Source organism: Cibotium barometz, chromosome 5 (genome assembly GCF_041138505.1).
Source record: "Cibotium barometz isolate CiBa-2024 chromosome 5, ASM4113850v1, whole genome shotgun sequence".
NCBI classification, from domain to species: Eukaryota; Viridiplantae; Streptophyta; class Polypodiopsida; order Cyatheales; family Cibotiaceae; genus Cibotium; species Cibotium barometz.
Window position 1 is genome coordinate 17,066,274 of NC_141050.1, and position 12,881 is coordinate 17,079,154.

General features: G+C 34.7%; 1 protein-coding gene across 1 annotated transcript in view; it reads right to left on the bottom strand.

Moving 5' to 3' along the window:
* Positions 1–9,199: 9,199 nt before the first annotated feature.
* Positions 9,200–12,881, bottom strand: part of LOC147638134 (endonuclease 2-like) — an 86,654-nt gene continuing 82,972 nt past the window's right edge. Inside the window, exons 9-10 of the mRNA XM_086798745.1 lie at positions 9,547–9,620; positions 9,200–9,383 (exon numbers count right to left, since the gene is read on the bottom strand). Of these exons, the coding sequence (XP_086654871.1) occupies positions 9,289–9,383; positions 9,547–9,620 (169 nt within the window). The 3' untranslated portion in view covers positions 9,200–9,288. The remainder of the gene's footprint in view (positions 9,384–9,546; positions 9,621–12,881) is intronic.

Here is a 12,881-nt window from a genome sequence, read left to right on the forward strand (position 1 = left end):
GTATACATTTAGTACCAAATATTCTCATTAAAAATGAATCTTGGATTTTGTATATTGATGACATCATTTATAATGATTGAAGAATGTTTTTATGACTGTCAGTATAATATATATATATAATTTTTAAAAAATATGTTAGGATCCAGTGTCTAAAACTCAAATCTGTTTTTTATAGCTCACTGTGCATTTGTGGTTAACTTGATTTGTGTTTTCTGAGACATATAATACTTTACAAACACAGATCTCTTTCTCTCTATCTTCTATTAGTTTGTGTTCTTGTTTATTGAGATGGAGAACATACCATTTCACATTTTTGTAGGACGTTTAGAGTGTGATCCTATTGTTAGGACTATGCAAGGGCATTTTTTATATTTCTAAACCGAATGATTATGTTGGAATCTTATCTACTCATTTTGGGTTAAAGGTTTTTACAATTAAACCAAAAGATGATGGTGTAGATCATCTTATATCTATCCAACCAGTGAGACCGCTGGAGAGGAACCATGCTATATCTTTGATAAAGATATAACAGAATACCTTGTGGTTCCAATAATAGGGGAATCAAGCAACACTACAAGCACATCAAAGCAAGCCATAACACTATATCTATCCAACCAATGAGACGGCTGGAGAGGAACCATGCTATATCTTTGATAAAGATATAACAGAATACCTTGTGGTTCCAATAATAGGGGAATCAAGCAACACTACAACATGCACACCAAAGCAAGCCATTATATTGATCTTACAAGAGAAGATTCTCCTAGAGACACACCCTAATAGAAAAGTGTAGTCAAATACTTATTATTTGAGGAATCTTTGGGAGAGAATAAAGGGTAGCATGGGAAGATTTAGGATGTGTGGAGATATTTTGGAAAGAGATGGAGAGAATCAAGGAGAGAAGATTTAGGATGTGTGGAGAGAGTCAAGCAAAAGAGGTGGAGTGAATCAAGGAGAGATCAGTGGGATTAGATGCTTGGATGTAAACTCTATAAATTAAGGCATTGGACTAATGAGAATTTGCTGGTTTTTTATTATCCATGCCTACATTAAGCTATCAGTTAATTGCTTATTATTCACGTCTTAATTATTATCTAATCTCTTTGTTAAATGATGTTGATTCTAGCATTTGATCCACCATATCTCATCACATTGTTGCAAATTTAATATGGTATCAGAGCCTAGCTTAGAATCCATCAAATTTATGAGCCCATTATCTTGCTAACTGTCTAGTTAATCAAGATTAGTAGATAATCAAGATTTTACCTCTTTTTTTCAAAAGCTTTTGTACCCCCAGCTGGTGGAGGGGCTTGATCTCCCTCCAGGCTTAATAATAGGCTTCAAGCCTTTAGCCACACATAGCGACAAGCCCTATGCTCTAGCCCATCTATTCAACACATCAAACCGTTACGCAGAGCTACAAATTTTCGCGTTTTCTCAAGCGCCTTTTTTCTGAAGCAAATTTGAGATCTTGTCTACACCAAGACATTGCTCTAATTCCTCTTGGCCCTAGGGGTTTTCAAGGGTGCTCTACAAGCTAGTGAAAAAAGTTTTTGATTTCATCAAGTCTACAGTGAGATCCAAGCTCTCCATCAAATCTGCAGGCGACTTTGGTAAAATAGAGATTAAGCATTCAATGTTTGGTCAAATCTTGTGTTTCTTGGCTTAATCCTCTACTAGACTAATTGTATTGATGGCTTTGAAAGGGGTTGAGCTCATTTGAACTCTAAGGCCACAGATCTGTACTCCTCCCCGTATACTCTATTTTTTGCACACAAAACAGAGGATTATTTTACTAATTAGTGATTAATCAATATTAATCACTATATTTTGGTGCAATTGAGGGTTCAAGTTAACCATTGGGTATTTGATACAGATCCCTATAACTTCAGATTGCAATTCGAAGATGGTTTGATGCTCCAACCATTCAGTACAGATTTGTTACCCATGGTTTTATGTAATTTCTAGTGAATTTATGCTGATAAATCTGCTGTAATCATCACCTAAACACTAGATTGAGTTGTAAAAGGGTAGACACTGCCCTTGAATCTTGAAATTGGATCAAGAGGTAAGACCCCCTTCACATCCTCCATGAGCACGGCACAGGAGATAGCCAAATTTAATGGAGAGCAGTTTTATACATGATGGCAAACAAAAACCATGTATTTGCTCATGAGGAAAAATCTGTGGGGGCTAGTTGAAGGAAGAGATGAATGCCCAGAGGTGAGTGGGGAAAATGAGTGGAAGAGTAGGAATGAGAAAGCATTAGGACTTATCGCGCTCAGTTTAAATGATGAAATCATTCATCACATCACAGGGATACAATGGGCAAAAGATGCATGGGATGAACTCAATAAATTATTTGGCACTGAACCTTTAATCACACACTTGAATAAATATAAAAGCATTAAGCAACAACTGGCAGCCATTGGCAACAAAAAGATAGAAGATGATGAGGTACTAGCAGTGCTTTCTGAAGAGTGTGGACAAAGGTGAATATGAAAACATTGTAGCAACATTAAAGAATGTACCTAAATTGAAGCTGCACGAGATAGGAGGAGCTCTACTAGAGCAAGAGACCAGGGTCAAAGAGAAGAAATGAATGGACTCAACAACTAGAGAAGAAAAAGCATTCTTCACCTGAGGAGGATTCTCTCGAGGACGAGGACAAGGCAGAGGCAGAGTAGGAGGATGGACCTTCACTTGCCACAATTGTGGAAAGCCAGGACACATGGCAAGAGACTGCTACAGCAAACACAGTGGAGAAGGAACGACATCAGCAAACTTCATGGAGGCTCCTAATAAGGAAGTGGATTTAGATCATCTTTTCAGAGAGAGAGAGGAGAGAGAGAAACCCCACAACCCAATGTAACCTGCCCCAACAAAGTAAAACCACCTCTGAGCCACCGATGATATAGGCCATGTGGTAGATGTATGTGTGAGCACTTTATCAAGGTCACGGGCACTTGTAGTAGCCTTGGACACAGAGAGAGAGAGAGAGAGTGTGTGTCAAGGACTATGAGTTTAGGGACTTAAGGCACTGGTCGCGGACTACCAAGTAAGAGGGAAACTTGGTATAGGGTCCAGGTGTGCTAGGATTATTCACTTGAGGGGAGGTATTGAAATATACAAGTGAATAGGGTGTGTGCGGGAACAAGCCCTTAGCAAGAGGTAGCATTAGAGAGAAGCTGTGAAAAGGTGAGAAGTATCTACTGGGAGAGAATAAAGGGTAGCATGAGAAGATTTAGGATGTGTGGAGATATTCTGAGAGGAAGAGGTGGAGAGAATCAAGCAAAAGAGGTGGAGAGAATCAAGCAAAAAGAGGTGGAGAGAATCAAGCAAAAGAGGTGGAGTGAATCAAGGAGAGATCAGTGGGATTAGATGCTTAGATGTAAACTCTATAAATTGAGGCATTGGCCTAATGAGAATTTGTTAGTATTTGGTTATCCATGCCTACATTAAGCTATCAGCTATTAATCACATCTTAATTATCATCTTATGTCTTTATTAATGATGTTGCTTCTAGCATTTGATCCACCATAGCTCATCACATTGCTGCAAATTTAATGTAGCAGTAAGGATAGTCTATAACAATGGACCAAAGAATATATTGGAAGGTCATGAGTAGTCATGTCTTTTTCATTGGAAACAAAGATTGAACATCCATACAATTCAATCTGTAGTTAGGATTTTTCAATGAGAGCACAAGCAACTTTGCCGTTATTAGTGACACGGGACCTCAAATACTTTTTGAAGAATAATTCAAAACTCACATAAACATCAATGACTAAACCATAGAATTGAACCAAAAATAACAAGATTGAGTTTATAATAACATAAAAACATGAGATAGAGTAGACATCACCTTCAACACACTATTGGGTGCAATCTCCCCCCCCAATAAGTGTTGGCAAACTCCCACTTCTTAGGTATTTATGTCTTTATTCATAAAAATAGCCCACATGCCAAAAATAGTTGCATGCTCTTGCATGGGCTTGCCCTTTACATAAAATAGGAGTTTCTTTTACCAAAAGCTTCAATAAATCTTTCCTATCCAAATCACTAAGGACAAATACATATAAACCCCCAAGGACTAATTCGCATGCAACCAAATTAATAGGTCCAAGCCCATGTATAACAAAAGTGGGCGGCTAGCAAAAATGCAAAAATATCTCGTTAGTAAATACCACGATCAAAATACCAAAATCATTGGCTATCTCACCGAAGCCAAAATACTAAAAGGAAAACCTTCTCGGTAATTGCTCAAACTAAATCACCGCCATCATGTCCCAGCCACCACACGGGCTTATGAGCACAAGGCTCGTCAATCTCACCAACCTACAGGTTGTCCATTCAAACACATTACACATTAACAACACCTGCTAAAATTACACAATAGTACATAAGCATTAAATCTAACACTTAGTTCCAGCCATCCCTAAATTCATATCTTCTACACATGGAATATTTAGAATCACCTAAGTGCCATGCTTCAAACATAGCGGTAATTAGGCATCCCCCAATTATCCACAGAGGGATGGATAGACAAGCCGTAATAGTAGTGGCATTGTGCATTGAGTGAAGAAGAGGCACTTTTGAAGTACATACACATTAGATCATCGTGGATGAATGGTAAAGTTGCTAATGCAAACTTACCAGCCATGGACTGCTGGCTTAGTTGGTAGCATACTAGATATCCCCATTATTGAAGGAAACACATTGTAGGTGTAAGTAATACTTTCTGGGTTTTCAAAACATAGAGCTTGCACTTTGGATTCTCAATTATTAAGTTAATCTTTTGTTATGGGTTGCGGTTGGATCTCACACTTTGGATTCTCATAAGTTAACTTAATCTCTTGTTATAGGATGTGGATCACACATGCCAACCACCAATCTAGTTTAAACAAAACATGCAAGTTGGTTGGTAAGAGAGGGTTTCAAGGGAACCATTAGTTTATATGATGCTACTGTTTCAGATCTCGCTAATGCCCTCTTGTAATCCACAAAGAAGTATGCATTCATGCAAGGCAAATATCACACAGTAGGCCCTACAATAACAAAATTGATGGAGAAGGCTAGATCATCAAAAGCTCGAACCCGTAAAATAGTAGATTGGTGGGGAAAGTAGTGTGATTGGCACACCAATGCATATGCAACCAAACTACATTAGTGTGATGACATTACAGTTAGCTGGTGTCGAAAACTGACAATTATGAAGCTGAGGGGATGACAGCTCATCACATTGTATGGAGTATGTCAAAATGACATACATGACTCAATGTGGGCTATACGTCGAACACCTCTAAACAGCAAGGTCACTTGCTAAGGATGGTTAGGCGGCTAAGATGGCAAGTGTAAGAAGAGTATCAAGAACTGTAGAGACAAGGTGTGTCAGCTCCATCTTTCTATGGTATGAGAGAGTGGTCAAGGGGCCAGAGGCATCAGTTTATGTGGTTTTGTAAAACAACAACGTGGATCACACATGGAGAGTATGTAATGCTATCTCACATGCTAGAATCCCAGTTGTATAGTTAGTTGGACGAGATACAAACCTTACTCTATGGATGAGATCCGAGCATTGGAGGGTGGAGGATTTATGTTGCAAAATGGATTACACTAAGAAGCAAATGATGGAACCCATCAGTCATCAAAGTATAGAAGTGGCATATCGGATATGGCGGCTAAGAGAATAGATTCAACAATTTCAAATACAGCTACAGTCTTCGAGCATTTGGTTATTAAGGCCAGATAGATGGAAGTGTTTGTAATTGGGACCATGGAATCACTACTACGTAGTGAAAAATACAAGGTGACTATGTATTTTTCACTACTACGTAGTGAAAAATACAAGGTGACTATGGGAAAGAATCCATCATGCACATGTCCGGATTTTCAAATCAGGGTAGGGGTTGGTAGACCATATTGTGCATGTGAGCACCTTTATTTTGTATGTTTGTGTATTTTTAGATGTAAACCTTATATGTTTATACATCAACCCACTCTAAAAAAGGAGGACCTAATGAGAATGTTCAGCAAAGTAGGTGAACAATCTGAAAATGTCCTTGATTTTGCTAGTATAAAATGTCCTTGATATCATGGTTCTATCAAGTCTCTATGAAGGTCTATTTACTTTTTGTTTTTTTAATGTCTTAATAGGACAATCGATATGGTTGTATGTCGATAATATCTTCATTTATTATTTCAAGTTCTTTTTAATGTTGATGTCAATATCTCCATTTTATATATTATCAATTATTGGAATAGCTTTTGTTAAAAATAGCATTTTCCTACACAAACCACTTATCCACACAATTACTTTTCTAACTTTAGGAAATATCCATCCAAATCACTTTTTTGCTTTAAGCATGTTCTATCTATATATATACAACCCCCTGGCTCTTACTCTAACTCTCAATCCCATATATAATTGCCTGCCTCTCTCTCTCACTATCATTCTCTCCCTCCCTATTTATATAATTATTTATTCAGAGCAACGCATACACAAATAAGAATAATAAAAGATAGTTGTAATAGTTGTCATATATGGAAGCTTAAATGATTGTCATTTTCATTAGACAAGATATATGGAATCTTGAATGATTGTCATTTTCATTAAAGAGATTATTTTACAATTTAGGTTTGCCCCCTAAATAGGGAGGACGTGGATTTTCCAAAATACCAAAGATCAAAAGTAAGAAATTAAAAAGCAATGAAAGTAAGCACCAAAAGTCTCTCCCGTTAAATGGCAACTCCTATCATTAGGAACTCAATGGAGTCTTTTTGGCCCCTTTAATTTGCCATGAGGTTATGGAAACGTTTAACTTTTTGACAAATAGGAGCCCGCCATGTAAGCAAAAACCATTGGTGATTAAGAGAGGTGTAAGAGTGGTCAAAGGGTGCACTTTTTCCCCCAAAAAGGGAGGGGGGGAGGGGGGGGCAATTTTACAATTTTCGGACCTCCATAACTTCTACATACAAGCTCCGATTTGAGCGGAGATTACAGATCCGTGATCTACGCATCAAGAGCTTTCCATAGATATGTTACATGATATGGTTTTATCCGCTATGATGCATAAAGAAATCTATTTTTATTTCAAAAGAGTTATTTTCATCAATTTTGATTTTATGCATAAATAGATGCATAAAGAATTTGATTTTTAATTCAAAAGAGTTATTTTCATCAATTTTGATTTTATGCATAGAAAGATGCATAAAGAATTTTATTTTTAATTCAAAAGAGTTATTCTTATCAATTTTGATTTTTTGCATAGAAAGATGCATAAAGAATTTTATTTTTAATTCAAAAGAGTTATTCTTATCAATATTGATTTTATGCATAGAAAGATGCATAAAAGATTTATTTTTATTTCGAAAGTATTATTTTCATTGAAATTAAATTTATGCATAGTTAGATGCATAAAATATTTATTTTTATTTTGAAAGTGTTATTCTCATTAAAATAGAATTTATGCATAGTAAAATGCATAAAAGATTTGTTTTTATTTTAAAAGTGTTATTCTCATTAAAATGGAATTTATGCATAGTAAAATGCATAAAAGGATTATTTTTAATTCGAAAGTGTTATTTTTCTTAAAATTGAACTTATGCCTAAATAGATGCGTAAAATGATTCCATTTTTCCCCCAAAATGCAAATTCGAATAAAGTAGCCGTTTTGAAGCTTCAAATTAGAAAACCTTTCTTCTTAAGAGAAAAGGTTTGACTCCCTTAAACTACCAATAAAAGGGCCCAAGAAGACTCCATTGAGGTCCTAATGTTATAACTATTAAACTGTCAAGAATCACATTCTCTAGAGACCTTTAACTGCTACTGCATATGACCTTCTACGTCATGATATAATTAATGGGACTTGTATAATTAATCATAGCCTCTAGAGACTTCCACTGCTGCGATTAACCTTCTATTTCTTGTTACAATTAATGGGACTTGCACAAGGGAGATGACTAGTTCTTCTAATTTGCTGCTGGCCTACTAAACTACCCACAATTTATTATTGCTTGACTCTTACCATTTGTCACCTGACTCATGATAAAATATATTGCTTTGCTTACATATGCCACTCCTTTTGCCCATTGTTGATTAGGCTTCTTGAGATTGATTCAAGTGCTGGCTCAAATAATGGCTATGCTAAACTACTTCTATGCTCATATAACCCAATTTGTAGTGTAATTTTCCCGACTGAAATTTTAGAAATCTCGATTGGAATTCGACGTTGCCTTTAATTTTAAGGGATGAAATTTGTACATTTTAGTTATAAATCCCGGCTTTTATATGATTTCTAGCGATTTTTAAGTCTAAATCATGATTAAGCCTAAGCATTGCCTTTAATTTTAATGGTTGAAAAAAATAAATTTTTGAGCATTAAACCATATGTGAGGCTTCCCTCTTCTCTCAAAGGTACAACCCCAAAGGCCATAGCTACGAGCTTTTTCACAAGTGTTCCAATCCCAACCACATAATATGTAGCACTAACTAATGGTCAACTTCAACTTATAACCAAATAGCCCATGATGCCAATATAAAAGTTATCTCTATCTTAACACTCCTCACTTCTATGTTCACTTGCAAGGCTACTTTCATCTTTAAACAGTTGTTTGAATTTCCTTACTTTGAAAATATAAGACATCCACATGAAAAGAACCTTAAATCACTTGTTTTTTATGAATTTTTTTTTTTGTCCAAATTGTGACATGTTTCAAACAACAATACTGAAGTTGTAACCACACGAGTTAAAAGACTAGTATATTTTCACAACATTCATTGAATAATAATAATAATTGATAGTGTTTTTGCTATGGGTCACTAGTTTAGTAAAAACTCAAATTAGAAAATCTTAAAATATTACATGTACAAAGTTTATGGATTCAAAGGTAAAATTCTATTAACAAGGTGGTATAATTTTAGTGATGTAAAAGTACATGGTTACTATTCAAACACCTTCAATGGTAATGTTATACTAGTTAAAGTAGAAAAAGTCTCAATTTTTTTATTTTTGTGTCTGTTCTCAAATACAAATTTGAGCACCTAATCAACAGTCACAAGAGCAACATGAAAAATATCTCTAAGCCCACAATATATGAATTTATCCAAGATCAAAAGCACATAATTATTGGTTTTATGGATTTTCAAAGTTTATTTTGAATGTGGAGATTGCTAAAGATATCAAGTTTACTATACATGCTTAGAACTTTCTTTTAAAATCTTGAGTCAACATTTACATTACATAGAATAATGTACCCTTGCATTGTGTCTAATTCTTCATCCATGATTCAAAGGAAAATGTGGTTAAGTATTGATGCCAATCTTACTCCGGCTTGAGCAAGACGCCTTTGAACTATTGCAAGTCTAGAATGATAATACTTATCTACACAAGAATCCCTCATAAGATTTAAGAAAAATGACACTCAACATAGTATAAGGTTTGTAGCCACAACTATGCTCTCAAATTTTTTTCCATCAAAATATTATATAACATGAAAAGAAAAGAATATCACATGGGTTGTAATTTTAAGCTGAAATTACTTTACCTTCAAGAATGGATCCTTTGGATGCACCCTTGTAAGCCCACCAACATGCCAACTTGATACTTTCTTTTGCATAACTTTTGATATAGAAATAAATTATTATTAGATGTAGATGAAAAGTCATACAGTACATAGTCATATACTAGTTTTAAACTTGAAATGCTTTGTTCTAATTGCCATCTTTCTAGTCATTGTTTGCTTAGATCATATCATTTGAAGTAATATGATGTTACATGATGTTTAATTAGATATTATAGCATGTGCTTTCACATATATAGTTAAAAATTTATGGGTTTTTAAGGATAATGATATGGGGTTAAGTTATACCTTCCATGTATGACATTATATTAACAACACCACCATATTGAGATAATTTTACCACATTAAGGACATCATACTAAGACCACCAACACTATGTATCTTTCTAACTTTGCATGCTTACATTAAGGCCACAAACATTATGCATATTTCTAACTTTACATGCATGTAATAATGCATCATGATCGGAACACAAGAATAACTAGGGAGCATGAATATAATACCAATAGAATAGTATGCTTCACTACTTTATACCCTCAATGTTAGCCAAAAAGGTGTACATGTGTAAGCTTTCACTAGGCATTATTGTCTCCAATTATATGTTGGGTTCCCACCTTTAATTTCTTGAAGGAACTTTTTATAATCTTTACAATGAGGCCTTTGGAATCTATTTTCATCTAATTTACCATTCAACTAGGAAAAATTATGATTTTTCATTGAAAAGGCCATGAACTTCAAATTAACTTTTACTATGAGAGATTTTTTGTTATCTTAAGTGATGGTCTATCTAACACCAATGTCGCATCAATTTGCGAGCCGCAAGATAACAATAATGGCTTTAAAAAATTAACCATCACAAGTAAACATAAATCTAGCATAAGTGATGAGAACAACTAAAAGAAATAAAAATCATTATTCATGTTGATGCTAATCAAATGAAAAGACCTTCTCTCCTCCTAACAAAAAAGCCGTGATTACACTTGATCAAACACCTCCTACTATTACCTTTTTTACTAACATTCCTCGTTTATATATCACTAAAATAGGATACGATGAAAAGGGGACAAGAAGAAGCTACGGTGGATGCCAAAAATCCTCCTTAAAATTGTATAACTATTTAAACAAACTACTACATGAAGGAAAATGAAAGTAATACATTAACAATACACATGCAAAATCTAAGTAATGAGTTGTTGTATCCCCTCTTCCATTCCCAAATAGCATAGTTATATAAAAGGTTAAAGCTTTAAGGGTCACCCTCCTAATCTTAATCCTATTACAAAGGTGTCCATGCTTGTTCACATTGCTTAGGCTTTTCGAAGCCCCAATCGTCCAACCATAGGCCTTTTCAAGCCTTCTACAGATATCCTGGGACGACTTGAAATATTTCCCTATTCTAGATGCATTCCACAAAGCATATGAGCCTTGATGAGTCTCACAATAAGATTTTGATCGTTTGTGGCTTTCACAATCCCAAAGACTAGGATGGCTACATATAATTGCTGGTTATTCTCGCATGGATATATCTTGCCTTTGTGACCACATCCCATACTAATGCATCAAGAACTCATTTAACCATAAAGATCCACTTACTCCCACACACATATGCACTAGCTTTATGAAGGCCAATCATACATATCCACAAACCCAAATAATTAATATAAAGCCATGAAGCTTCTATAATTAGGGCCATGAGATACATAATAAAAGGTTGAAAGTTTCAAGAATCTCGGAGCAGATAGAAAATAACATGTGGTGAGAAGAAGCAATGCTTAAAAATGATTTCTTTCCTAGCCAAAAAATAAATAAAGAAAATGCTCTAAAGAAGAAGGATTTTACACTAAAAACTAAGAAAACTTTTGGGATAATAACTAAAATATATATTTTTTAAAATTCACCTAAGAAAAATACACTAAAAAGTGAGTTTCTTGAGCACTGGGAAGGAGGAAAATAGTTCTGCATGTGGTTTGTCCAGTGCATTATACATTTAAAATATAGCAACAAAAGAGAGCTATAGTCTCAAGCGCGACAGGATGTAGATGCCCAATGTTTTATGTGGACAATCATTGATTTAAATTTTGGATGATAGGGTTATTTTCAATATTACATACAAGGATATCTACAACTTGGAACAAAGCAAGTTCTTCTTCTATGTACTGAATAGATGTCGTATGATTCCATGAAATCAATGGATTTTCCAACAACGACCTTTAATTAAGCACTACTTGTGCTATTACATTTGTTTTAGATGTGACACTAACAAAGATGTTAATGACACTAAGAAAATGTGCATATAGTTGGTTTCTTGTCTAGAAGCATGGTTACTTGTACAAGATCTATGTGACGAACAACTACCACAAATGGTCCATGATAATGCCTAAGTGCTCATAAGCTTTGATGAGGACAATGTTACCAAGTACGAATAATTGATCTACTAAAAGTTGGAATGTGTTGGTAGACACTAAGTCATTATGCTTCTTGTGTATGAAAATGACACCACATCTTGATGAGTAAATCTCAAGCATTGAGAAGATGGACTTACAAACCTATTATTTTTGTACAGCTTGTTCATGGGTTGACTATTTAAAGGATAAAGATTTGAGTGATAACTTCCTAATTAATAGAGCTCTTTGTTCTACTCTCTCTTCTCAAAGGATGAGTTACCTTGAAGTGCCATTGATGCAAACCTAAGTATGTTACTATGTAGAAACAAACAGGACTTATTAAAATGACATGGAATTGGTGCAAGCCTAAGCATATGGTAAACTAATTGGTGGATGATTTATTCTCATTTTTTGTTTAAAGAAAAAAGATAACATGCTAGCTTGCTTAATGGTGGCATTGATGCAAACCTAAGCATATGGTAAACTAATTAGTGGATGATCTATTCTCATTTTTACTTTCAAGAACAAAGATAAATAGGACTTATTAAAATGACATGGAATTTATGCAAACCTATGCATATGGTAAACTAATTGGTGGATGATTTATCCTCATTTTGCTTTAAAGAACAAAGGATAACATGCTAGCTTGCTTAATGCTAGTGGCCTAAGCATGCAAAGTACTAACTCATCAATAGTTCATTCCCATTGTTACTACAAAAAGAAATAAAGTTAACTTTTTGAAACAATGTGGAATCGATGCAAAACAAAGTGTACTCTCATCATTGGCAAGTTAGCATTTCATTCTCATTGTTGCTACAAAGAAACATAACTTTCTTTCTCATTATTTCCAGAAAGAAACGTAGAAACTTTATGATGACGTTCAACTATAGGAATTAAAATCAATTTTGATTTCTC